We start from the raw sequence: 22600 nt of genomic DNA on the forward strand, positions 1-22600 counted from the left end.
CTCTCCCACTCTCTCTTTAAAAAAATATATTTAAAAAAAAAGAGTTGTTGTCATAACCCACTTGAATCTAATGTATGAAATGATATGTCAAGAGCTTTGTAATGTTTTGAACAACCAATAAAAAAAAAAAAGAGTTGTTGTTTGACTTTCCTGCGGTATGGAATGATTTGCTGTGTGATGTTGTGATGCATAGAGTATCCCCCAAAACCTATAAAATCTCACTGGACAAAGGACCGGGACCATTGCAACGGGAACGGTTGTGAGTCCAGGCTCGAGCTGGCAATAAAGACACTTGTGATTGCATCGGATTCGGCTCCTGGAGGTCTACTGAGGTCCCATGAATCTGGCATTACAAATGCATCCCATACGGTAGGTTGTAATGGTGTTCCACTTTAAGGTGAAGGTAGCTGCAGTTGAGAGAGGTTATGAGTTATTTAGCAAACCCTGTCAGTGCAGGTGTCAGGTCAAAGGGCATAAATGTTATAAACAAGATCTCATTCTGGATCCTCAGACCCATCCAGCTTGAGTAATTTATACTTATGCTAGGCAGGCATTCTACCACCGAGCTACAACCCTAGCCACATCCTCAGCCCTTTTAATTTTGGAGACAGGATCTTGCTAAGTTACACAGGCTGACCTTGAGCTTGTGATCCTCCTGACTCAGTAGCTAGGATTACATATTGTCTGGAGTCTTATTTGCTATTTTTGAAGACTGAGCGATCCATTACATTATTTTTATTTATTTATTATTATTATTATTATTTGGTACTGGGGATTGAACTCAGGGGCACTCAGCCACTGGGCCACATCCCCAGCCCTATTTTGGATTTTACTTAGAGACAGGGTCTCACTGAGTTGCCTACCGCCTCACCATTGCTGAAGCTGGCTTTGAACTCATGATCCTCCTGCCTCAGCTTCCCAAACTGCTGGGATTACAAGTGTGCACCACCACACACACCCAGCCATTATTTTGAATTATGTCTTATTTGTTGACAATGCTGTTAATACCCAACAGTGTGATGAATGGGATATGGGGCAAAGAAAAAGGCAGACCAGGTCTACCCACATATTGCTGGTGTTCTTCTGGTTACTTCTAAGCATACACCTCATTTTTGGTTTATCAACCTAATAAAGTTCCTGATGATATGAATTCCTGCTTCATAGTCTTTCTCCACATTTTATTATGTTGTAGTCATTTTCTTTTGGGGGCTCAAAAATATTGTTGTTGTTTATGTTGCAGATGCTTTTATCTAATACTTTGCTTTTGTAGAAAATCTATTTTCTATGGGTTGAGGATATAGCTTAGTTAATAGAGTGCTTGCTTTGAATGCATAAGGCCCCTGGGTTCAATCCCCAGCACCACCCAAAAAAAGAAAAGAAATAAAACCTATTTCTATTAGATTTTTAAATGTGTTGTCAAGGAGTTATTCACAATATTCATTTTGATGTCTCTCTGTGGATATAATTTTTTTTTTTTTTTTTTTTTTTTTGGTGAGGGTGATTGAACCCAGGGCCTTGTGCATGCAAGATAGCCACTCTACCAACTGAGCTATATCCTGGCCCGGATACAGTTTAATCTCCTTTTTTAAAAAATATTTTTTTTTTAGTCATAGATGGACATAATACCTTTACTTATTTTTAAACTTTTTTAGTTGTATATGAACACAATATTTATTTTTATGTGGTGCTGAGAATCAAACCCAGTGCCTCACATGTGCTAGGCAAGCGCTCTACCACTGAGCCACAACCCCAGCCCCCTTTAAAAAAAATTTTTTAAAAAATATTCTTTAAGTTGTAGATGGACACAACACATTTATTTGCTCATTTTTATGTGGTGCCGGGGATCACACCTAGTGCCTCACACATGCTAGGCAAGTGCTCTACCACTGAGCCAAAACACCAGCCCCCAGCCCCTTAATAAGTCTCCTTTTTTGATAGTTTAGCACTCAGGTTCAAAATGCTTTAATCTATTTTATTTATTGGTCTTTTCAAAGAGCTAGCTTTTGGATCTATTTGTTCTACAACTTTGTTGTCTACCATCATGTGAGTTTCTGCTTTAACAAGCTTCTGTAGCCTGGAGAGGGACGGGCCAGAGGACTATCCTATTCAGGGTTGTGATGCCCTTGTCTGCTCTGAAAACAAAAGGCTTGTCAACTTGCACCAGCAACATAAGTTATGAACTGCCTTCACCTCCACACTCCCATTGTTTCATGGTTTTAGGCTTTTACCCTAAACAGGGTCTCTCAAGCCCTGGAATTGAGTCAGGTTAAGGGGCCTCCTATGCAATTTTGTGTGTGTGTGTGTGTGTGTGTGTGTGATGGTACTGGGGATGGAACCCAGGGCCTCAAGCATGCTAGGCAAGTGTTGTATCATCAAGTTATACCCACAGCCTGCTCTATGCATTTCACAACAAATTCTACAGTCCTCAAAACTTTTGACTGGTTGATTTTCAGGGTCTTGCTAAGTTGTCCAGGCTGGTCTTGAACTTGCAATCCTCCTTTCTCAGCTTCCAAGTAGCTGGAATTATAAGCATGTGCCACTGAACTCCCTGCCTCTTTTTACAGTCAGGAACCTGTAAAACAGAAAATAGATTCTACTGCAAGACACAGTCTGGGAATTAATTCTTGGCCTGCTAAGTGCAGCAGAGAACAATTTGCAGAGAAATATCAGTTCTTTTTTGATCCAGAGCTCTTTTCAGGAGAATATCTGAATCATTAAATTTACTTGTCATTTTATTTCTTCTTTTTTTTTAAATAATTTTTTTAAGTGTAGAAAGAGAGAATTTTTTAGAGAGAGAGAGAGAATTTTTTAATATTTTTTTTTTAGTTTTCGGGGGACACAACATCTTTGTTTTGTATGTGGTGTTGAGGATCGAACCCGGCCGCATGCCTGCCAGGCGAGCATGCTACCGCTTGAGCCACATCCCCAGCCCGTCATTTTACTTCTAAATGTATTAGATAATGACTAGAAAGACCATCAAAAGGTGAAATATAGTGTTACTATGTAACTTTGGGGGAAAGTTTTCTAAAACACCTGCACCATTTTATATTCCCACCAGCAGTATGATGGTTTTAATTTCTCCATGTCCTCCCCAACACTTGTTATTGTCTTTTTCTTATTACAATCATATTAGTGAGTGTGAAATGTTATGAAGAGTTTATACAGGACCCAGATTCACCCCCTCCATCACCACCAGGGATGGAACCCAGCCACCACACCCAGCCAGGATCCACTTTTCTGATAATAATCCATTAAATTTACAAATAGGAAGATCTAATAAAGTTAACTATTTGACAAGACATTTCCCTCAAAAGTGCTCTGGGAATAGAGTGAATGACCAGGAGCTGTAGGAAGCAGTCTTCCTGATAAAAGGCTGAGGTGGCTCCTGGTTCCTGTTGGAGGACCGGACTGGTTTGAATAATTCTGCAGGCTAGAGGGAATTGAGACCTGCTACTCAAGCCTAAGCAGGAACTGTGCCTGGCCCATTTACCAACTTGTTTGCTTAGGCCCTTATCAATGGGAGCACAGTGGGGTAGGGAATGTGCTAACTGTCATCCAAGGACTTCCTCACTGGTTTCAGACATCAAGGCAGAACATAATACTGGGCTTGAATTTTAGCTCTTACACCACACCACAGATGCTTCCAGAGTGAGACAGACCCAGGTCAAATCCCAGCTCGCCAATCATGGGGTCAGCTCTGGCAGTGGAGAGTGTTTCTGGGCCCCAAGTGGGCTTAACCAGAAGCCCCGGAAGTGAAGAGTCTTGGAGGAAGACCTGGGTGGGAAGAAGGAAAGGCTCATGGAGTCACCATGAAGATCAGATGAATCACAGGGGGACCTGGTAGAGAAGCAGCAGCTTGAGTTGGTATGAAAAGGCACGGTCCCTGGAGAGGCAGCTCAGGGAACGGAGCAGATGAGTGGGCACCACTTCAGGCCTGGCCTGGCCTAGTTTCTCATGAGATGATGTAGATTCTACAACCCACTCTGGAGGCTGACAGTGCTGCTGGGTTAGCTAAGGCCAATGCAGTGGATAAACGACTGAAGAAAAGAAGTGAAGACATGAATGGATCACCTGCATGGAGATCAAACCAGGTATACAAAGTGACACACAGGGTGGCACATATGAGCAACTGTGGGCTCTATTGACATACAATTACCTTCTGTTCACAGATTTGAAAAGGAAATAATGAGAGTCCACAGTGTTAAATTGTTGGGAACTCTTGGGGATGCAAAGTAAACTGACCCCAAGCAAGTGTGGAACACACTTTCATGTGCCCATCAAGAACTTAAAAATCTGGGGCTGAGATTGCGGCTCAGTGGTGCAGCACTCACCTAGCACAGGCGGGACCCAGGTTTGATCCTCAGCACCACATAAAAATAAAGGCATTGTGTTGTGTCCATCTACACCTAAAAATAAATATTAAAAAAAAAAAAGAACTTAAAAATCCCTGGCTGGGGTTGTAGCTCAGTGGTAGAGCGCTTGCCTAACACATGTGAGGTACTGGAATCGATCCTCAGCACCACACAAAAATAAATAAATAAAGGTACTGTGTTCATCTACAACCAAAATAAATAAATAAATAAATAAAAAATCCCAGCCAACTCCAGCTCACTTTTCTAGATTTTTAAATTTAAAAAACTTTTTAAATTTGAGAAGTCAGTATTAAACATTAATCTATTAATGTATGCATGCTATCTTTGACTTAAACTAATACTACAGATAATATAGAAAAATCATATATTTTAGTAAATTATTTAATTTCACCCAGATGAACAATATTCAATAAATGCCTTGTTTTAAAAAGCATTTCTCAGCTAAGTACAATGGTGCATGCCTGGAATCCCAACAGCTCAAGAGACTGAGGCAGGAAGATCATGAGTTCAAAGCCAGCCTCAGCAACTTAGGCCGTAAGCAACTTAGTGAGACCCTGTCTCAAAATAAAACTTAAAAAACAGCTGGGGATGTGGCGCAGTGGTTAAGCGCCCCTGGGTTCAATCCCCAGGACCAAAAATCAAAACCAAAACCAAAACCAAAAAAGCATTTCTTGATTCAAAGTCATCTGAAACTGTTCTATATTATACTCTAGATGTTTTAATTTTCTTTCTGTATTCAGATCTTTAACCTATCGGTAATGTCTGTCTGTGATGTGAAATAGGAATTTGTTGAGAGCCGTCCATGGGCTCATTGCAGCCTAGTGAATGGGATTATCTGGTGTCTGGGAACTTCCAGTGGACATTTCCTCTGTGTAAGACTGCCTAGATGCACTGTGAGCCTTATTCTGCTCTGCCTGGTCCCACACAGCACCAGAGATGGGGTGACCTGCTAACCACCCAGCCTCACAACCCCTCTGAGATGGGTGTAACCTGCCAAGATGCAATCAACCTGCTGAATGCAAGACATCAAGAAGCAAGACTCCACCCTTGAAACCTTATCCCTGCCTTTTCTCTACCCCCTTAAATAAGCCACATGAGTCCAGCTCTTGTGTGGACTGGACCTATCAGGGGCTCCAACTTTGAAAAAAATCTTTCTGACTTTGTCTTTTGTTCTTCACTAATTATTCCAGACTTTAATTTCTAAGGAGACTTATCCCTCTGAGCAGGCAAGAATTCCCTGGCAAGGTGCTGGCCAGCCCAAGACAGGAATCTAATTTCATTTCATATAAGTAACCAAGAACTCATTTTCTATTGACAGTGATGAAGAAAAGGAAGAGAATGCACCACAGCCTTAGGAAAGCCCAGATTGTGATCAGAACATGGGATGTTTCTTGAGCCCAAAACTGAACCCAAAGCCCAACTGGTTGACAGTCTGTCCTACTTTGGAAACTGAGTTGAACTGGGTTTTTTAGACATCTTTAAACATCTCTCATTTTCTGCCACTGTTGCTGTCCCTGTCGAGGATTCAAGGTCTATGGGCTCTTCACAGGTACTGCTTGATGGAGCCATTGTGCTCTTCCCATCAATTCACTTTTGTTAAAATCCTATCTTATTGGGGCAGAGGGGTGGGAGGGAATGGGAGGGGTCAGGGGATTAGCAAGGATGGTAAAATGTGATGGACAACATTATCCATGAAGACACCGAATTGGGTGTCAGCCTATTTTATATATAAACAGAGATATGAAAAATTGGGTATATATGTATAATAAGAATTGTAATGCATTCCACTGTCATTTATTTTTTAAAAAATCAATAAAAAAAAATTTAAAAAGAGGGAAAAAAAATCCCAGCCAGGTGGTGGCACATACCTATAATCCCAGCAGCTGGGGAGGCTGAGAGAGTTCAAAGGATGAGAGAGTTCAAAGCTAGTCACAGCAACTTAGCAAGGCCCTAAGCAACCAAGTGAGACCCTGCCTCTAAACACAAAAATGGACTGGGGATGTTGCCCAGCAGTTAAGTACCCCTGGGTTCAATCCCTGGTATTCAAAAAAAAAAAAAAAAAATTAGAATTCCATGTTCCATCATCTGACCTTGAAATGGGAGACTGAAGCATCCAAGTGGGCCCAAAGTCATCACAAAGGTCCTCCTTATAAGTGGAAGACAGGCAGAAGAGTGGCGGTGATGTAATGTAAAAAGACTTGACTGGCTACTGCTGGCACTGAAAATGAAGGAGGAGGCCGTGAGTCAAGAATTCAGGACACCTCTAGAAGGTGGATTCTCTCCCACACTCTGCAGGAGGAACTAGCAGCCCTGTTGATAAACTGATTTAGTTCACTGAGACACGTCTCAGAGTTCTGACCTTAAAAACAACATAGAATAAATGTTAAAAACCAACATAGAATAAATCTACAGTGTTTCATGCCACTGAGTTCATTGGAGCAGTTATTAGGAAACCGATACTGCAAGTCCTGAGTGACTGTCCAGAAAGCCAGACAGCTCTCCCTGGGCAGTGGGGATCCTCTGCCTTTCTGCTGCATGACCAACTAAGGATGTGAGGATGCAGCCCTGGCTTGAAGGTTTGCATGGCCTCAGAGACATCTGTCACCCTTCAGAGGTCACTCTTGTCCATCTATGCTTTGAAAAGAAGTGCCCTGTCTACCCAAACCCAGGCTCAAGAGTTTAAAGGCTGGTGGCCAAGGATGAAAGTAGGCTGGGGGATCTGGGGCTGTGACCATAGGGTTGGCAATTCTAGGATTTGCCCTGAGCCTCCAGCTGCCAGGCAGATTGCTGATCTGACCAACAGAAGTGAGAAATCAGGGTTCTTATTCAGAAACTTACCTGCTAAAAACCTATAATTTATGCTAAGGATGAAACGTGCACATGGAGGTCCAGGGGTCTCACACAGCAGGACAGACATCAGCTGTGCTTTTCTGAGCTTACTGCCACCTTCCACAGGGACTTCTGTAGGAAGGGGCAGCAAGGCAGTTTTTGAGCAAGAGGTCCCAGGAGGAGGGCGTGTCCTGGGCTTTTATACCTCAGGTAGGGAGGCCTTGGTGATCACCCCACAGTCACCACTCAGCTTGGATTCCCACCCAGGCCTCGTCTAGAAGGCAGGGCAGGAGGAACAGAGCAGCTTTCCCTCACTCCCAGGTGGACTTTTGGGGGCAGGTCCAGAGTTCCTTACTGTCCTCTGAGTTTCCAGTAGGCTGGAGTTGGCCCCCAGGGTGCTCTATCTAGGCCCAGAGGCCCACAGGTGTCCCCCCTCTACCGCCCCCCAGGAGGGCAGCCCTCCTGCTCAAGGGGCCTCAGGCCGGTGGCTCTTCCTGTGGATGACCAACTGGGACTTCCAGTCGAAGCTGCGGCCGCAGTCACTACAAAAGTGGCGCCGCTGGCCAGCATGACTCTTCCGGTGGATGACCAGCTGCGACTTCCAGCTGAAGCTCCGCCCACATTCCTCACAGGTATAGCTCCGAGGCCCCACCGGGCGCCGCGGGGGTCGTGCCACTGGCTCCTGGGGTGCCTGTGGTGGCCTCTCGGGACAGGGGCCTCCTGCATGTGAGCGGTGGTGGATGACGAACACGGACTTCCAGTCGAAGCCCCTGCCACACTGCGGGCACACGTAGGGCTTCGGCTGCGCGGGGGAGAACGGGAGTGGCAGTGCTGGTGGCGGGGATGTGCAGACCTGGCTGCGCCCAGGAGTGTCCACCTCAGCCCCGACTTCTGGGTGGTTCAGGCTGCGCTCGCCTGGGCAGCGGCTCTCACCAACCTCGGGTCCGGAGCATGGTGTCCCCAGCTCTGGCTCACGGTCAGGCTCTGACTTGGATTCAGCCCGCTCTTTGGCTGGCGGGGGTGGCAGCCCTGCTGGGGTGGGCAACGAACGATCAGCTGGGAGATCACCCAAGGCCCCGGGTGGGTGCCTTCTGGAAGGGGGAAGGCTGTGACTGGGCCCTGGGAGGCCTGTGCGAAACCCCAGGCAAGCAGCCTGAACCCAAGCCCAGGCGGGAAGGGACCGGTGGTCCTCACCCAGCGAGACCACCGTGCCGTACTTCTCCAGCATCGCGTCCCAGTACTGCTCCTTCTGTGACGGGTCCAGCAGCCCCCACTCCTCCTGCAGGATGAGGATGCAGCTCATCACTGTGGTCCCACCCCAGCTGCTAGTGTTGCATCCTTACCTATTTACCTAAGCTTCATCTATGGGCGAGATAAGGCACAAGCCAAGAAGGGGCTTGTGAATGCTGGGTCCTCCTTCAGATCATCTGGCCAGCCTGCCAGTACTCACCTGTCTTAGCTGTCCACCCATTGTTCTGGTCAGAGATTGAAACAGGGTGGGATTCAGGTTAAGCTTTGTAAAGACCATTATGGCTGCCCCCAACCTTGCCCTTTCAAGTATCTTAACAGGATGCTAAAGGGAGCAAGAGACTCAGGGACTGCTGGGGACTCAGCCACCTGCCCAGCCTCTGACTACAAGAGTCTTCAAAGGCTGGGAGCATTTGAGCACATGGAAATGAGGCTGTGGGGAGGAAGGAGGATCCAGGATCCTGACTGCACCTTGGGATGTGAACAGGGGACGCAGGAGTGGCAGTGGAGAAAGTTCAGAGTGTGGGGGGGCTGGGAATATAGCTCAGTTGATAGAATGCTTGACTCGCAAGTACAAGGCCCTGGGTTTAATCTCCAGCACCACCCAAAAAAAAAAAAAAGAAAGAAAGTAAGTTCAGAGAGTGGGTGCCAGTTGGCTCCTGTGTGCTGCTTCTGGCAAGACCCTGAGAGAGGATGAACCTGGCATGTGGCAGAGGCCCCAATGGCTTTACTGAGAAGTATACTTCCTGCCTTTGAGTCCTGCCATCTGGGACTTTGCTGGGTTGGGAAAAATAATCCTGAGAGACAAGCCAAAGCAAGTCTGGGAGCAGGGAGCTGGCCATATATAACCAAGATAGAGATGGTAAAGGCTGGAAGTGATGATCCCATGGAGCCTGCAACCTTTCCACTCAGCCTAAGATTTCTAACCGTGCCATCAGACTATGGAAGGAACCTGGAATCTCAGCCTCAAAGCACACCTCAACCAACAATTCTGCTGAGAAAGCTCCCAACTAGAGTGGTATAGTAGCAAAAGAACTAGGAGAAAACAGTCCCCCACTCTACATACTTGGGAACTTGGTGCTCAAGATGACAGGAGCTTTGAATTAAGCTTCTAGGCCCAGCTGATTGCATTTTTTTTTTTTTTGAATTTTTTTAATATTTATTTTTTAGTTTTCGGTGGACACAACATCTTTATTTTATTTTTATGTGGTGCTGAGGATTGAACCCAGCGCCCCGAGCATGCCAGGTGAGCGCGTTACTGCTTGAGCCACCTCCCCAGCCCCCAGCTGATTGCCTTTTGAGAAAAACCCTACAAGAGAAGGGACTTTAGGCATTTCCCAGGAAGAGTGTTTGTTCTGACCCCAGGTGCTGAAGTCCTGCCAGTTTGTCACTGGTTCCTCCCAACCTGCACACACAAGTTTTAAATCTCCAAGTTCTGGCCCTAGACCTCTAGGAGCTGCAAATCTCCCCAGTGACTTCTTTGGAGGTGAAGAAGGCAAGCCCACCAGTTCTGGTCACTTCTGACCAGGTTTCCATGATCTGAGGCTCAAATTTTCCAATAATAGAGGCCAACAGTCTGTTCCTCTACCCCTGGGACTTCTGGGGCACCCGTTACTTACTCCACTTTTGGGCAGTAAAGAGCTTAAGAACCAGGCGCAGTGGTGCACACCTGTAATCCCATCAGCTCAGGAGGCTGAGACAGGAGGACTGAGTTCAAAGGAAGCCTTAGCAACTTGTGAGACCCTAAGTAACTCAGTGAGACCCTATCTCTAAATAAAATATAAAAAGGACTGGGGAGGGCTGGGATTGTAGCTCAGTGGCCGAGCGGTTGCCTCGCACGTATGAGGTACTGGGTTTGAACCTCAGCACCACATAAAAATAAATAAATAAAAGTATTGTGTCCATCTACAACTAAAAAAGCTTTTTTTTTTTTTTTTTTTTAAAGGACTGGGGTTGTGGCTCTGTGGCAAAGCGCCCCTAGGTTCAATCAATGGTACAAAAAATAAAAACAAAAAACAAAAACAAAGTACAAGAGCAATTGGCCAAGACTGGAAAAACCACAGGGCAGAGGCATGCACCAGGGATGTTTCCCTCCCATACTTGGGACCTGTACTTTCCACTGGGGACTGCTCACCTGAATCCTGGGTGGGTGGAAGGAAGTGGAGGCTGTGTCCTGGTGTCTAAGATGCCCCTTGGGAGACTGGGTTGGAAGCAGTGGACTGGGAGGTGCTGAAAAGTAAGGTAGATGGGAATGGGTGTCAGGAGTTACCCACACAAGCCAGGCTGGAGGAGGATCTGGTGTTACTGCCTAAGTCTTGGTCCACCTCTGCCCTATGTATGTCTTTTGATTCCCAGATCTTCTCCAGGGCTTCCATCCCAGCCAAGGACATCCACCCTCGTTTCCAGAGTCTAAGCCCTGGCATAAGAAGTCTCCTGAGGAGCCAGATATTGTGGTATATTCCTATAATCCCAGTGGCTCTGGAGGCCAGGGGAGGACTGCAAGTTCAAAGTCAGTGCCAGCAATTTAGCGAGGTCCTAATAACTTAGCAAGACCCTATCTCAAAATAAAATTTTTTTTAAAAAAGGAACTAGGGATGTGGCACAAAGGTTAAGCACCCATGGGTTCAATCCCTAGTACCAAAAAAAAAAAAAGCTGCCTAGGACTCCCCTCCAGGGATGTGCACACTCTTTCCACAAGCTCCACGGTCTTGGTGTGGCACTCTCCCTCACCCACATGCTGCCCATCAGCACTGGGCTCCTCCTTCACACTGCAACTGAGCTGGGTAGACCCTTCCATCCTGGCATTATGTGGACCCTCTCCAGGGGCTGCCCCAGAGAACTCCACTGTTCCTGAGGGGCAGGGGCTTGCTGAAGACTCCTCTGTCTTCTGGGCTGCAGGAAGCACCTCTGGCTTCAGGATGTGGGCTGTGATCTGAGAAAAAGAGGTAAGTCACAGGGGCTCTATGTTTGATCTGTCCTTAGAAGTTAATGACACCACACTTACCCAGCCCAACAGCTGCCCAGGGTCATGCTGTAGCCCTTCAACTAGAGCTACAGCTTCCTCAGGGCTGCCTGGCCGCTGCCCTTGCACCCAGGACTGGATCTCAGGGGGCAGTGTGCCCACAAACTGTTCCAGCACCAACAGCTCTAACATCTGTTCCTTGGAACATGACTCAGGCCGCAGCCACTGGCGACACAGCTCTCTCAGCCGGGTCAGGGCCTCTCTGGGCCCTGCCACCTCTTTGTAGCAGAATCCACGGAATTTCAGTCGTGCAGCCTCAGGCTCCTCAAGGGTGGTCTCAAGATTACTGAGGGACTGGTGTGGGGACCTCAGTGGGGATGGCATTCTTGTTTCAGAGGGTCTTTTGGGAATCACCAAGAGGGACCTACAGAAAAGGAGGGATCAAAGTGTCATTCAAGAGGGCCTGGCTAAGAAGAGACAGATACAAGGCCCAGCCCAGGAGCCAAGGCCAGGCCAGAGGAGACCCTGAGACCAAGAGTAGGTAAGGGGTGGGGGCTCCAGGAAAGCTTCATGGAAGGAGAAGGTCATAGGAGCTGAGATCAGGAGGATGCCTTGTGGATAAACGCTTGGAGGGAAGGAGTCCAGGAGTCCAAGAAGCTGCCAGGAAAGTGGAAAACAGTTCGATCCAATACAGGTAAGACAGGAGCAGTGGTCCACACCTGTTATCCCAGCAACTTGGGAGGCTAAGGCAGGATTGCAAGTTCGAGGCCAGCCTTGGCAATTTAGTGAGATCCTGTCTCAAAACAAACAACAACAACCAAAAACCAAAACAAAAAAAACCAACACCTGGGAATAACAGACAGGAAAGTGGCTCCCCCAGCCCAGAAGCGAACGGTCAATCGACCAGCTGGTCCTGGGGGATTGGGAGCCCTGAGTGTGGAAGGTCGGGCTTTGTGTCTGTCCGAATGGTCTCTGGGACTTGCTGCCTGAAGAGCTGGCTCTGGGGACCGGGCCTGTCCTCGCCAGGAGACAGACGAAGCAGGTGCAGTACTAGGTGCACTCCCGAGTGCTGACACGGTTCCGAGACGCGGTGCTCGCTGCAGAGGCCTCGTGCAGGCTGGGCCCATGCGAGCAAACCCCAAAGCAGAAGCTAAACCAACGGAGCTGCGCGTGGCGTGAGACTGGGTTCAGCCCTGAAGAGCATCTGGGGGAAACATGCCCACCTGGGGGTCCGTCAGGCCTGTCCTACCCGAGACCCGGGGATCTGGGGGCCTGCGCCCCGGGACGGGACGGGAAGGAGCAGATCTCTCGGGAGTGCCGGTCCGGGTCCGGGACGTGTTCTGGGTGGGCGGAAAGCCGGGACCAAGGCGGCGGCGGGGAGCAGGACCGGCGCGCGCCCCTCGCGGTGGAAGAGGCCGCGCACGGGCCAGTCAGAAACGCGCTCCCCTCGGCAGCCGCTCGGCCGGCGGCCACTTCCGGGAAGTGGCGGCGCACACACCCGCCCGCCCCGCCCGCGCGTGGCCCCGGCGACCCGAGCCCGGCCAATCCCGCGCCGGCCCTTCAGGCACCACCTGCTCCCCGAGGACTACGTTTCCCCTGAGCCTCGTGAGCCCAGGAGCGCATTTTCAAACTCCTCGCGACCGGATGGCATCCTTTCCTCTCCAAGACTCCGCACGGCCGTAGGGTTCAGCGGGGGCGTCCCCCGGCCCGGTCTCCACACCCGAGCGCCAGGCTGCCCCACCGCGGGCCGGGAGGCCCGTCAAAGCCTTGCGCATGTGCGCAGCGGACCCGAGGCCTATTGGGTAGTGAGAGCGTGCTCTCCCGACCAATCAGAGGAGGCCCTCGGCCTCCGCTCTCCCCACCCACCACGGGCCTGCGGGGTGCCGCTCCAACCCTCCCCCAGGTACCCGTGGAGCGCGGCTGCCCACTCCCAGTTTTTCCCATGGCCACGACCACAGCGTTCCCCCATCCCGAGAGATCCTAAATGCCGCTCCGTGGCAACCTCCGTGAATTCGCAGGCTTCCACCTCGCTCAGAGTTCTCCTTCGAAGGAGGCACTGGAGACCCTCATTCAACCCGTTAATGCCCTGCGGACTTTGGGGGGCGTACATTTACTGAGAAGGTAACTATGTGTTACCCTTAAGAGTCTGACAGGCACATGAAGGGTGTCCAAGTTTGTGGGATGTGCTCAACCTTCTGTTTATTTTGCAAAACAGAACTAGACAGTGGCTTGTTTTTCACAACAGGCCATGTTGTTATTATGTAACTGTGGGGTAGGGTTCATTCTGCCTCCACCTATCAAGTAGCTGAACTGTGGCGTACTCACTCAACACTAAACTTTATCGGCAGGTGTTTTGGTTTTTCAGATACCTGCCAACAATTCAGGACAAGAGCAGTAGTCCTAAATGCTGACTGGAACCTTGGAGCGGTGTGTGGGTCGAGCTTATTAACTCTTACCTGTCCAGTGGCTTCATCAGGGTGCTAGTTTTTGAAGGGCTTCGGTATTTTCTCTGGGACTGCAGATTGTCTGGGAACAATTTTTCAATGGGTGGAGAGCTCTTCTCCAGGTACCTTTACAGGAAGACCCTTCTCCCTGGATTGCTGTTCACCAAGCCTCCTGCTGTGCTACAGGGTAAGCCTAGTTGGACTTACCCAAATGCCAATTATTTGGCTTCTCATCAATGAGTGACAGTTCCCACATCTAGCTTCAGAATGCCATTGCCCTTAACACCCTTCCCCATCCTCACACTTGTGGATTTATCTTTTTCTCTTTCTTTCAGTGCTGAGGATTGAACCCAGGGCCTCAGGCATGCTCAGGGTGCACTCTGCCACTAAGCTATACCACCAGTCTTCTGGATTTGAGCTAGCCTGATGCCTATGTTTGAGTCGACCTTTGTCCCAGAAAGTTCAGGTACACTTTTACAGTTACAAATTGACTGGGTTAAGAGAGACCAGCCCAACATGACCACAGGGGTTGGAGAAAGGCAAGGCAGACGGAGGAGGCAGCCCAGGTTGGGGTCCCCAGCCAGTTCTGGGTATCAGAAGAGGTAGATTCAAGGAGGTTGGAGCTGAGGAACAAGAACACAGCCCAAAGGTGAGAAACAGCTCAAGGAGAGGCTGGTGGGGAGACATGACACTGGATCCAGCCTAAGGGGTCAGGAGGGCTTAGGACATAAACTGGGTGATCCAGGAAATTCTGCCCAAGGCACAGGAAATATTTCATGAGTGGATACACACTTGTTCAACAGATGCCTTTGGTCCTTAATCTCATGAGTTCCCTAGAAGTACCTCTGTGGCAGGGTGGGGTTTGTCTGTGTTTCACAGCTTTGCAGACTGACTTCATACAGGAGGGGTGGACAACAGTCTCAGGAGGCTTCAAGGCAGATGGATATGGCCCAAGTGGTGGATAAGCAGGACAGCTGGGTCTTATGTTCTCTGAGTATAGGAGATGACTGCAAGGTCTTAAGGTGATGGGACTGGTGTACCTACTGGGCACCTAGTAGTATCCTAGCAAGGTTGATACTAGGATACTTGCTAGGATACCACATATGGCTGCCCCAGCTGTGCCTTAGCAGGAGTACATATTCTGTCCTAGTTTCTCCACTCCCCCGCCCCCCACCATTGACTGGATCCCCAAAGGCTCATCTCCCAGGAGAGCTGCTGCTCAGGGGAAGGCAGCAGCTTCCACCCAGATCTCCTTGCTTCCTCCACCAACCTGCAATCACCAATGGGACACAGGTGTCCCAGTCCCACACTGGGCTGCAGACAAGCCGCATATTTACCCTGTACTTTCTCTAGGGGACTCAGGTTGAAGCTCTGGGACGAAGACACCCTGATGACACATCTGTGTTATGTGTGTTTAATACTGTCTGCATTGCATTAGAGTGAAACAAGCACCAGGCTATGATTGTTCACAATGTTTAAAAAGAAACCTTTACTAGGGAGACATCTGAACACCCCTGGAGCCAAGGGAAGAGGCTGAGGCCATGGACTTCCACATGCCTGTACACAAAATTATAACTCACATCCATTTCAGGTTGTAAATGCTATCGTTTTGGGTTCCCCCCCCCCTTCTCCTCTGGGTTAAAAAGACCGCTGCCTACCCTGGCAGTGAAGCCCCAGATCAGCAGAGGGCCTGGTCTGCTTAACCATAGAGGGATCAAATGGCCCCACTCCATCCATGTGTCCTCAGCATTAAGGGGCACTGTACTGGGGAAGTGGCTTCAGAAGAAGGCTGAACATCACACAGGCTTAAGTAATGACAAGGCCTTCTTGTTCAGCTGTTTGTCCACTTTCCAACCAAGGTACAACAGGTCATGCAGCCACCAAACCCAACAAAAATGAGCAGCCCTGTCTTGTTTCCTCTGCAGTTCTTATCAGTGCTTTGGATGTAAAGATTCCTCATTGAAAAAAAAGAAAATCCTCATAACATTGACTTTGGTAACAGGAGCTCGTGACAGAACGAAGATGGGAATGTGAATGAGTGCTGCTGGGAAGCCAGTTTCCAATGCTGACAGCCACATCCCTCCCTCAGGGCTGCACTGCCTGTGAGTCAGCTGTGTGGCCAGGTCAGACCCCCAGGCCTGGCTGACTACATTGAGGCCTGGGGGCTGAGGTATGTGAAACTGAGCCAATCCCCCGGCTTCTAGTATCAGCTCTGTCCTGGGCAACTCGATTTTCCTCTCTGTGTCTCAATTTACTCATCTTTCAAGTGAGCAAACTAGCACAGGGTTCATAGGGCTGACAAGAGGAACTTCCCCACAGGTACCCACCTGAGGAGCACCCTCTATGGGATGGGCCCAAATTTTTTCCTCTTTTTCCCAGAGAAGGTAGTTGAGGCTTAGAGTCCAACCACTTGCCCAAGTCCTACATCCTGACTCTCATTCCTCTGTAGCCTCCTATTTGCTGGGTCAGATCCAAAGCAGCTCTGGATGAACTGAGGCCTGGGCACGGGGGTGGGACAGGGAGGTGTCGCCAGCTGCCAGTTTCTGTGAAGACTTCTTCAGGCCTGCACTTCTCCCCTCACCTTAGCATTCGTCATGAGACAGTGAAAAGGCATCACCATGCAGGGCTGCCTTTTTTGGCACCAGGTCCTTCCTCCTGGTGTCTCTGCATATGACCTCTTTGAGGACACAGGTGTATCCCAAAGCTGAACTGGCAAATCTTGTCACTGTGTACAAATGGAAGCACGCCAAAGAATCTTCCTTGTGCCTGGTCAGCACGCATAGGCCTTCTCCCCCTTGTGGACCTGCAGTGGACACAGGCCTTTAGCTGTGAAAGGGATTCACAGAAGGTTGGGGAAGGGTAGAAGTGTGCCCTTAGGACTCAGCAGACGTTAGGGCCGTGGGTGAACCTGAGGAAGGAGAGGCTTTGGCTTCCTTCCCATGTACACCTTCTGACGAGCTCTGCGAAGGAGACCTGGCCTGGGCACGCATCCCGGCCCTGGGTCGCCTCAAGGCCTTCTCACCGGTATGGATCCTCTGGTGGTGGAAGAGGGCTGGGCGCTCGCGGAAAGCGCGGCCGCACTGTGTGCACACAAAGGGCTTCTCTCCTGTGTGGATGCGCCGGTGGCTAAGCAGCACTGCTCCCTTGGCAAAGGCCTTGCCACAGTCCCCACAACGGAAGGGCCGCTCACCTGTGTGGAGCAGCTGATGCTGTGTGAGATTGGAGCTATGGCTGAAGGCACGGCCACACTGCGCGCAGGCGAAAGGTTTCTCACCCGTGTGCACCCTCTGGTGCTTAAAGAGTGAAGAGCCCTGGCTGAAGGCGGCACCACAGAGTGCACAGGCATAGGGCTTCTCACCCGTGTGAGTGCGCTCATGCTGGATCAGGTGCGAGTTGCGGCAGAAGCGGCGGCCACACTGGGCACAGGCGTAGGGCCTCCCGCCTGCGTGGATCTTGCGGTGCTGGCTGAGGTTGGAGCCGTGGCTGAAGGCCTTGCCACACTCGCTGCAGCGGAAGGACTTCTCTGCTGTGTGGATACGCTGGTGCCGCACCAGTGAGGAGCTGTGCCGAAAGGCTTTGCCGCAGGCCGGGCATGCGTAAGGCGTCTCGCCACTGTGGATGCGCTGGTGCTGTGTCAAGTGTGAGGTCTGGCTGAAGGCCTTGCCACACTGTGCACACTCATAAGGACGCTCACCAGTGTGGGTGCGCAGGTGCTTGAGGAGGTCTGAGCTCTTCACAAACACTTTGCTGCATGCCCTGCATTCAAAGGGCTTCTCCCCAGGGAGCAGACCGGGAGCAGCATGGAGGGCCTCGCCCAGCTCTTTCCAGGTTGGGGCCTCTTGGGTACCCATGAGTCTCTGAGGCTCATGCCAGTTTGTGTCCATCCCCCGTTCTCCCCCACTGCAGATGGTTCTGAGGTCGGGATCGCTTGGGAAGGCTCTGGGGTGAGCTGGCTGCACATGTGGCTTCTGTAGCTCCGCCATCTGTGGCAACTTCCCTGGAGCGGGGCAGTCTGTAAGGACTTTCTCTCTAGACTGGCCACTCTCAGAAGCCCTCAGTGGGGAGGTCAGTCGCAGGCTGATGCTGGCTTTACCACTGCCCGAGCCTAGCAGGAGCCTCTCCCAGTAGATCACTGACACACCTGAGGGTTTTCTCTCTCCAGATGAGAAGGCACCCCGTTTTCCCACCAGGCTTGGACTAGTAGGTGTCTCAGGGGAGCTCTGCAGGAAGGCCCCTGGCAGTGTCGGTTCTCCAGAAACATCTCTGTCCTCTGCCAGACAGCAGGAACCTGAGGGTAGAGGAATGATGGCTGCCTGGGGCATCTAGCCAGGATGTGACCAGAGCAGGCTGCTGGGAAGGCAGGGGGAACCCAGGGGATGGACGAAAAAGCCTAGGGAGAAAAGCGGAAGCCTACGCGGGCCCTGCAGGAAGCGGGTGGAAGGAGCATCTGCCCTGACAGGTATGGCATTCACTGTATCTGCACCCCCAGGGTCAAGAGGAAAGCCCCAGACAACCAGATGTGGGAGTATAGAGAACTCAGCATCTATTACATACCACCTAAGCCTCTGCTGGCTATCCCTACCACAGATCCCTCCCCACAGTTCATTCCCCAGCCTGCCTTTTCTCCTTGCTCGGATTTGTTTCTGAAGCTACCGACAATTTGTGAACAGTTTACTGACTGCCTCTCCCCTGGCATTAGCCCCAAAGAGCAGGACAAGGAGTATCCTCGTCAAGGTTGTGTTCCCAGGACCTGGAACAGGTCTGGCCAGAGCAGGAACTCAAGCAGCATCTGGACACATGAATGAAGGGAGGAAGGAATACCCAACAGATGTAACAGCTAGATGGGGAGGTCTGAAGCTGTACCACCCAGTTGGAGGAAGGACTCTGAACAGGTCTCACCACAGTCAGGTGACTTCCTGTGTGAAAACAGACCCTACGTTTTTAGACCCAGGCCATAGCCTCCAAGACAGGATGATGAAAGAAGGGAAAAGAGGCAGATGGGCAGCCAGAGGAGACAGTCTGTCTATAGGAGGGGAGTCAGAGGCTGGGCCACCGGTTGGTCCCAAGTTCACCCCTACCTTGAGCCCCAACTCACCAAGGCTGGACTTTCTGTGGGCATTCCTGCCCAGGGCTGTATCTGTCCCACTGGGAACCCAAGGCTCCTCACCATGCTCCAGCTGGATGACCACACGAGGTCGGGAGGCAGAGAGTCCTATGAACAAGGTGGTTCAAGTGAGAGGCCACGTCAAGTCAGCAAAACCCATCCCCCAGAAGATGGCAGGAGTCAGGGCTTCCTGGAAATAGACGATATTATCTGTGCCATCAGGAAAACCTGGGGTCACAACAGGGCAGGGCCTCAGTGGGACAGCTCAAGGATCCCTGCAAGCAGCATATGTGCTGGGGCACCACAGGAAGAGGACTGAGCCCAGGCACAGGAGATGCAGTCAGATGGGGCCACAGGGTAAGATGGAGCAGCCTGCACATCTCCAGATCCTGACCCTGGCCTCCTGTGGCGTCTAGCCAGAAGGTCCTGCTCTTGGGTGGGTGGGAAGGTGAGATGATAGTCCTGATGACCCAGCCAGGTACCAACGTGGCTTCCCATGGAGGACCCAGGGCCTTACCCAGTGAGGCCACAAGTGCGAAGTTCCCCAGCATCACGTGGCGGTACAGAGCTCTCTGGGCTGTATCCAGTAGCATCCACTCTTCCCGAGAGAAATACACAGCTATGTCCTCAAAGGCAATCAGGCCCTACAACAGCAAGCAGTCTAAGGTATGGCTGTGACTCAGAACTCAGATCCCTGTCCCCATGGCACTTTCTGAACATTCATGATCTTCCTGGGGTTCTCTTCCAGCGCTATCTTCAAGTGGCACTTCCTCCACCCATCTGGGCCCCTTCCTTCCACCTTTCCTGTTCAGGCCACAGAGGCGCTCTCAGCCTCTCCCCTGGCTAGTTTACACAAGCAAGTGAGAGCCATCCTCATGGTTCTTGGCTGGCATCCACTCGACCCAGCAAGACCACTCATGACCCTACCCAAATGTGCCCTTCCTATGCTGGCACAAGCAACTGTGTAAGTCCCAGCTGTGGACACTCCAGGGTGTGCCCACTCTAGGATCCTCCCTGCTGTGCCCCTGGCACTCCCAGGCTGGTCCCTGAAATCAGTTGCCACAGGAGGGTGGTCCAAAGGGCCTGGTGGACACATAGGAAGTCAATACCCTACTGCCCCCTAGTACTGTCCCCTCTATTTCTTCATTCTTTTTCCACCCTCCCCTCCCTCAGCCACCTGCCAGACTCTTGCCCTGACAACTGCAGTTATTCCCAACCATTTTCCTCTCTCTAGGAAACTGACCATCCTCCACTGAGTCTGTGAGATCACCCCCTCCTCAGTCCAATTCCCAAACTCTGCTTTGGCTCAGGACACCTACAATGTCAACTTCCCTCTCAGACATGGCAAACTCCTGATCTTTGGGGGGGGGGGGGGGGACCTGTTTTCAATTATCGTTTGAGTGCCTTTCAGGCACTTAGGCTTCTGAAAAGCTTCCGACTGTGCTTCACTCACAACACTTGCTGGTACCCCACACACCTGATACAAACGCAGCTCCACGCATAATTGAAACTTTCCCCTACGAGCTTCCCATCCAGTCCAGGAGCCACCCTTTGCTCACCTGGGCTGTGGTGGGCACCTTCACCCTTCATACGGACACACCTGTCCACATCTCTTCTCCACTCAGTCAGAGGTGAGAGGCTTTCAAGACCCTAACTGGGAGGACGTCCGGTCTCTCTTCAAAACACCCCATGGCTCCCACGCCCTGGGGATAGAGTCCCAACTCCTCTACCTGCCATTTCAGTATTCCACATCGAGGACGCTGCGCCCCAGAACCAAGGTGTGTCCGCTCCCAGCCTTTGCACGTGTGGGGCCTTCCCGTCGGAATTTCTTGCAAATCCCACACCTGCACGCCTCACTGACCTGGACCTCCGGGTTTGGAGGGTACCGGTTCCCACCCGAGCAGCCAGAGGGCACAAGTCGTCTAGGGAAAGTCCTTCCCTCCATGAGGCTCGGGGTCCTCGGAAGGGGTCTCCCTACTCACCGGCGCCGGGTCTGCCAGCCCCCCTGCCGCCGCCATCGGAGTCTGCAGCCGAGAAGGGGCAGAAAGGGTGCACGACAAGGCCCCGCCAACTGCCCGCCGCCTCGCGCAGCCTGCCCGGGCCCCGGTCTCGCGGTCGGCCCAGGGCAGGTGGCGCCCGGGAAGCCGCCGCAGCGCTGCGGCGAGGGCCGAGGAGCGCGGAGCTCCGGCACCGCCCACGCGCTCCGGGAAACCGAGGCTGGGGAGTCGGGCAGCGGCGGTGCGCAGGCGGCACGAGGCAGGCCTTCCTCCAGGACCTTCCTCGCTGTCTCGTCTCGGGACCCAGAGGCTCCGGGACAGCCGGCCCCGCCTCTGGTGCACCACCCGGAGAGCCGCAGTGGCCTGACGCCAGGCAGCCGGGTGACAGTCCCGAGCGCCGGAAGTCGGGCCCCGGCCCCCAGGGGCAGGCGCACGCGGCGGACGCACGCGCAGAGCCCTCTGGGTGCTGTAGTTCCCACGGCCGTGCCGCGCGCTGGAGCCGCGGGTCTGTTCTCCATGGCAACGGCGAGCGTCGACGCGAGGCCTGCAGTTGCAGCTGCGAGTCCTTCAACTGAACCCAGCCGGCCCTAAGCGCAGGTTGGGCTGCTGGCTGGGCCACCTGGGCCGAGGATCCCCGGGTCCCAGAGCGCAGCTCAGCAGCCCCGGAGACTAAGCCTTGAAGATGCCAAAGTGGCAAGTTCCGAGGGTCCACGGGGCGCCACCAGCCAGGGGCGCACAGGAGAGAATGTGACGCGGAGGGTGCCTAGAGTTCAGAGTTCAAATGTGACCATTTCCTGACCATTTCCTGCTGTGCGCCCTGAGGAGGGGTTTGGACTTCTTTGTGCGTGACTGTGTTGTAAAGAGTCGTATCAGTTTCGCAACCTCTACACCAAGAATTGCAGGTCCCTAGCCTAAATCTTTCTTGATTCTGGAATTGTTTCTAGGCGCTTGCCCAAACCATCCATTTTCCTTGTAGACTTGGATTTCAAAAGTACTCTCCCAGTCTTACTTGTCCGTTAGGCCCTCTAGTTCTTGCCTTACCCCACACATCACAATGTTGATTTCCTTTTCTCTCTGACCAATTCAAGTGCAACACTGAACACCAAGGCAGGATGCTCTCGATGCAGACTGACACTGTTTCTGGCACAGAATAAAAAGAGCCCCACAAGGGGGTCAGGGTTGCAGCTCAGTGGTACAGTGCTTGCCTCGCCCGTGTGAGGCACTGGGTTTGATCCTCAGCACCACATAAAAATGAATGAATGAATAAAAGGAAGGTTGAAAAAAAGAATGCTTAAAAAAGAGAGAGAGCTCTACAGTCTGGGCATGATGGCTCATGGTGGCTCATGCCTATAATCCCAATGACTCAGAAGGCTGAGGCAAAGGAAGCTAAATTTCAAGGCCAGCCTTGGAAACTTGGTGAGACCCTGTCTTAGCTGTAGCTCAGTGGTAAACCGCCCATGGGGGTTCAATCTTCAATACCAGAAAACAACAAAAACAGAGTAGTTGCAAGCCCTGGCACCATGCTGAAGGATTCTATGTCCTTTATCTGTCACTGAGGGAAACCCTGCCATTACCACACCCATTTTAACACTGGAGAACATGAGCCACGTGTTCCAGAGTACTGAGCTGACCACTGGCTGGGG

The 22600-nt window shown here is 51.3% G+C and overlaps 2 protein-coding genes and 1 long non-coding RNA gene across 16 annotated transcripts; 1 reads left to right on the forward strand and 2 right to left on the reverse strand.

The window, feature by feature from the left end:
- Positions 1-1951: 1951 nt before the first annotated feature.
- On the reverse strand, positions 1952-13150 carry Znf446 (zinc finger protein 446). Of its 12 annotated transcripts, none has more exons than XM_071604842.1 (10): positions 12984-13150; positions 11455-11836; positions 11181-11382; positions 10585-10679; positions 8397-8481; positions 7212-8234; positions 6464-6591; positions 4332-4406; positions 3626-3774; positions 1952-2572 (listed from the first exon to the last, which is right to left on the reverse strand). In XM_071604842.1, exons 2-6 carry the CDS (start codon positions 11794-11796, stop codon positions 7669-7671), a joined length of 1290 nt encoding a protein of 429 aa, XP_071460943.1. In that variant the 5' UTR covers positions 11797-11836; positions 12984-13150; the 3' UTR covers positions 1952-2572; positions 3626-3774; positions 4332-4406; positions 6464-6591; positions 7212-7668. The 12 variants fall into 12 exon arrangements, with proteins under 12 accessions (XP_071460943.1, XP_071460950.1, XP_071460949.1 ...); XM_071604849.1 differs by lacking the exon at positions 12984-13150 and having other exon boundaries at positions 7212-8004; positions 8140-8231; positions 11185-11382; positions 11455-12965; XM_071604848.1 differs by lacking the exon at positions 12984-13150 and having other exon boundaries at positions 7212-8004; positions 8140-8234; positions 11185-11382; positions 11455-12964.
- Positions 13151-13281: 131 nt separating this feature from the next.
- LOC114079775 (uncharacterized) lies at positions 13282-15297 on the forward strand. Its single transcript, XR_011705360.1, has 4 exons — positions 13282-13533; positions 13778-14043; positions 14192-14322; positions 15210-15297. It is a non-coding gene; the product is annotated as an uncharacterized lncRNA (long non-coding RNA).
- A 21-nt stretch (positions 15298-15318) lies between these two features.
- On the reverse strand, positions 15319-21366 carry LOC114079754 (zinc finger protein 324A). 3 transcript variants are annotated; one of them, XM_027921146.2, is made up of 4 exons: positions 20943-21366; positions 19478-19604; positions 18952-19068; positions 15319-18144 (listed from the first exon to the last, which is right to left on the reverse strand). In XM_027921146.2, the coding sequence occupies exons 1-4, from the start codon at positions 20976-20978 to the stop codon at positions 16730-16732; spliced, it is 1695 nt and encodes a 564-aa protein (XP_027776947.1). In that variant the 5' UTR covers positions 20979-21366; the 3' UTR covers positions 15319-16729. The 3 variants fall into 3 exon arrangements, with proteins under 3 accessions (XP_027776947.1, XP_027776945.1, XP_027776944.1); XM_027921144.3 differs by lacking the exon at positions 20943-21366 and adding an exon at positions 20691-20932; XM_027921143.3 differs by lacking the exon at positions 20943-21366 and adding an exon at positions 20520-20932.
- Between the last annotated feature and the right edge of the window lie 1234 nt (positions 21367-22600).

Source organism: Marmota flaviventris, chromosome 18 (assembly GCF_047511675.1).
Source record: "Marmota flaviventris isolate mMarFla1 chromosome 18, mMarFla1.hap1, whole genome shotgun sequence".
In the NCBI taxonomy this organism is placed as follows: domain Eukaryota; kingdom Metazoa; phylum Chordata; class Mammalia; order Rodentia; family Sciuridae; genus Marmota; species Marmota flaviventris.

Coding starts and splice junctions, on each gene's coding strand:
- LOC114079754 (XM_027921146.2), bottom strand. CDS start 20,978: ATGGCGGCGGCAGGGGGGCTGGCAGACCCGGCGCCG. Junction 19,069..19,477: donor CGCACTTGTGGCCTCACTGG/GTAAGGCCCTGG, acceptor CCTTGTTCATAG/GACTCTCTGCCTCCCGACCT. Junction 18,145..18,951: donor CCACAGAAAGTCCAGCCTTG/GTGAGTTGGGGC, acceptor CTCTACCCTCAG/GTTCCTGCTGTCTGGCAGAG.
- Znf446 (XM_071604842.1), bottom strand. CDS start 11,796: ATGCCATCCCCACTGAGGTCCCCACACCAGTCCCTCAGTAATCTTGAG. Junction 11,383..11,454: donor CTGGGCAGCTGTTGGGCTGG/GTAAGTGTGGTG, acceptor TCTTTTTCTCAG/ATCACAGCCCACATCCTGAA. Junction 8,235..8,396: donor CGGCACGGTGGTCTCGCTGG/GTGAGGACCACC, acceptor TGCCCACCCCAG/CAGGGCTGCCACCCCCGCCA.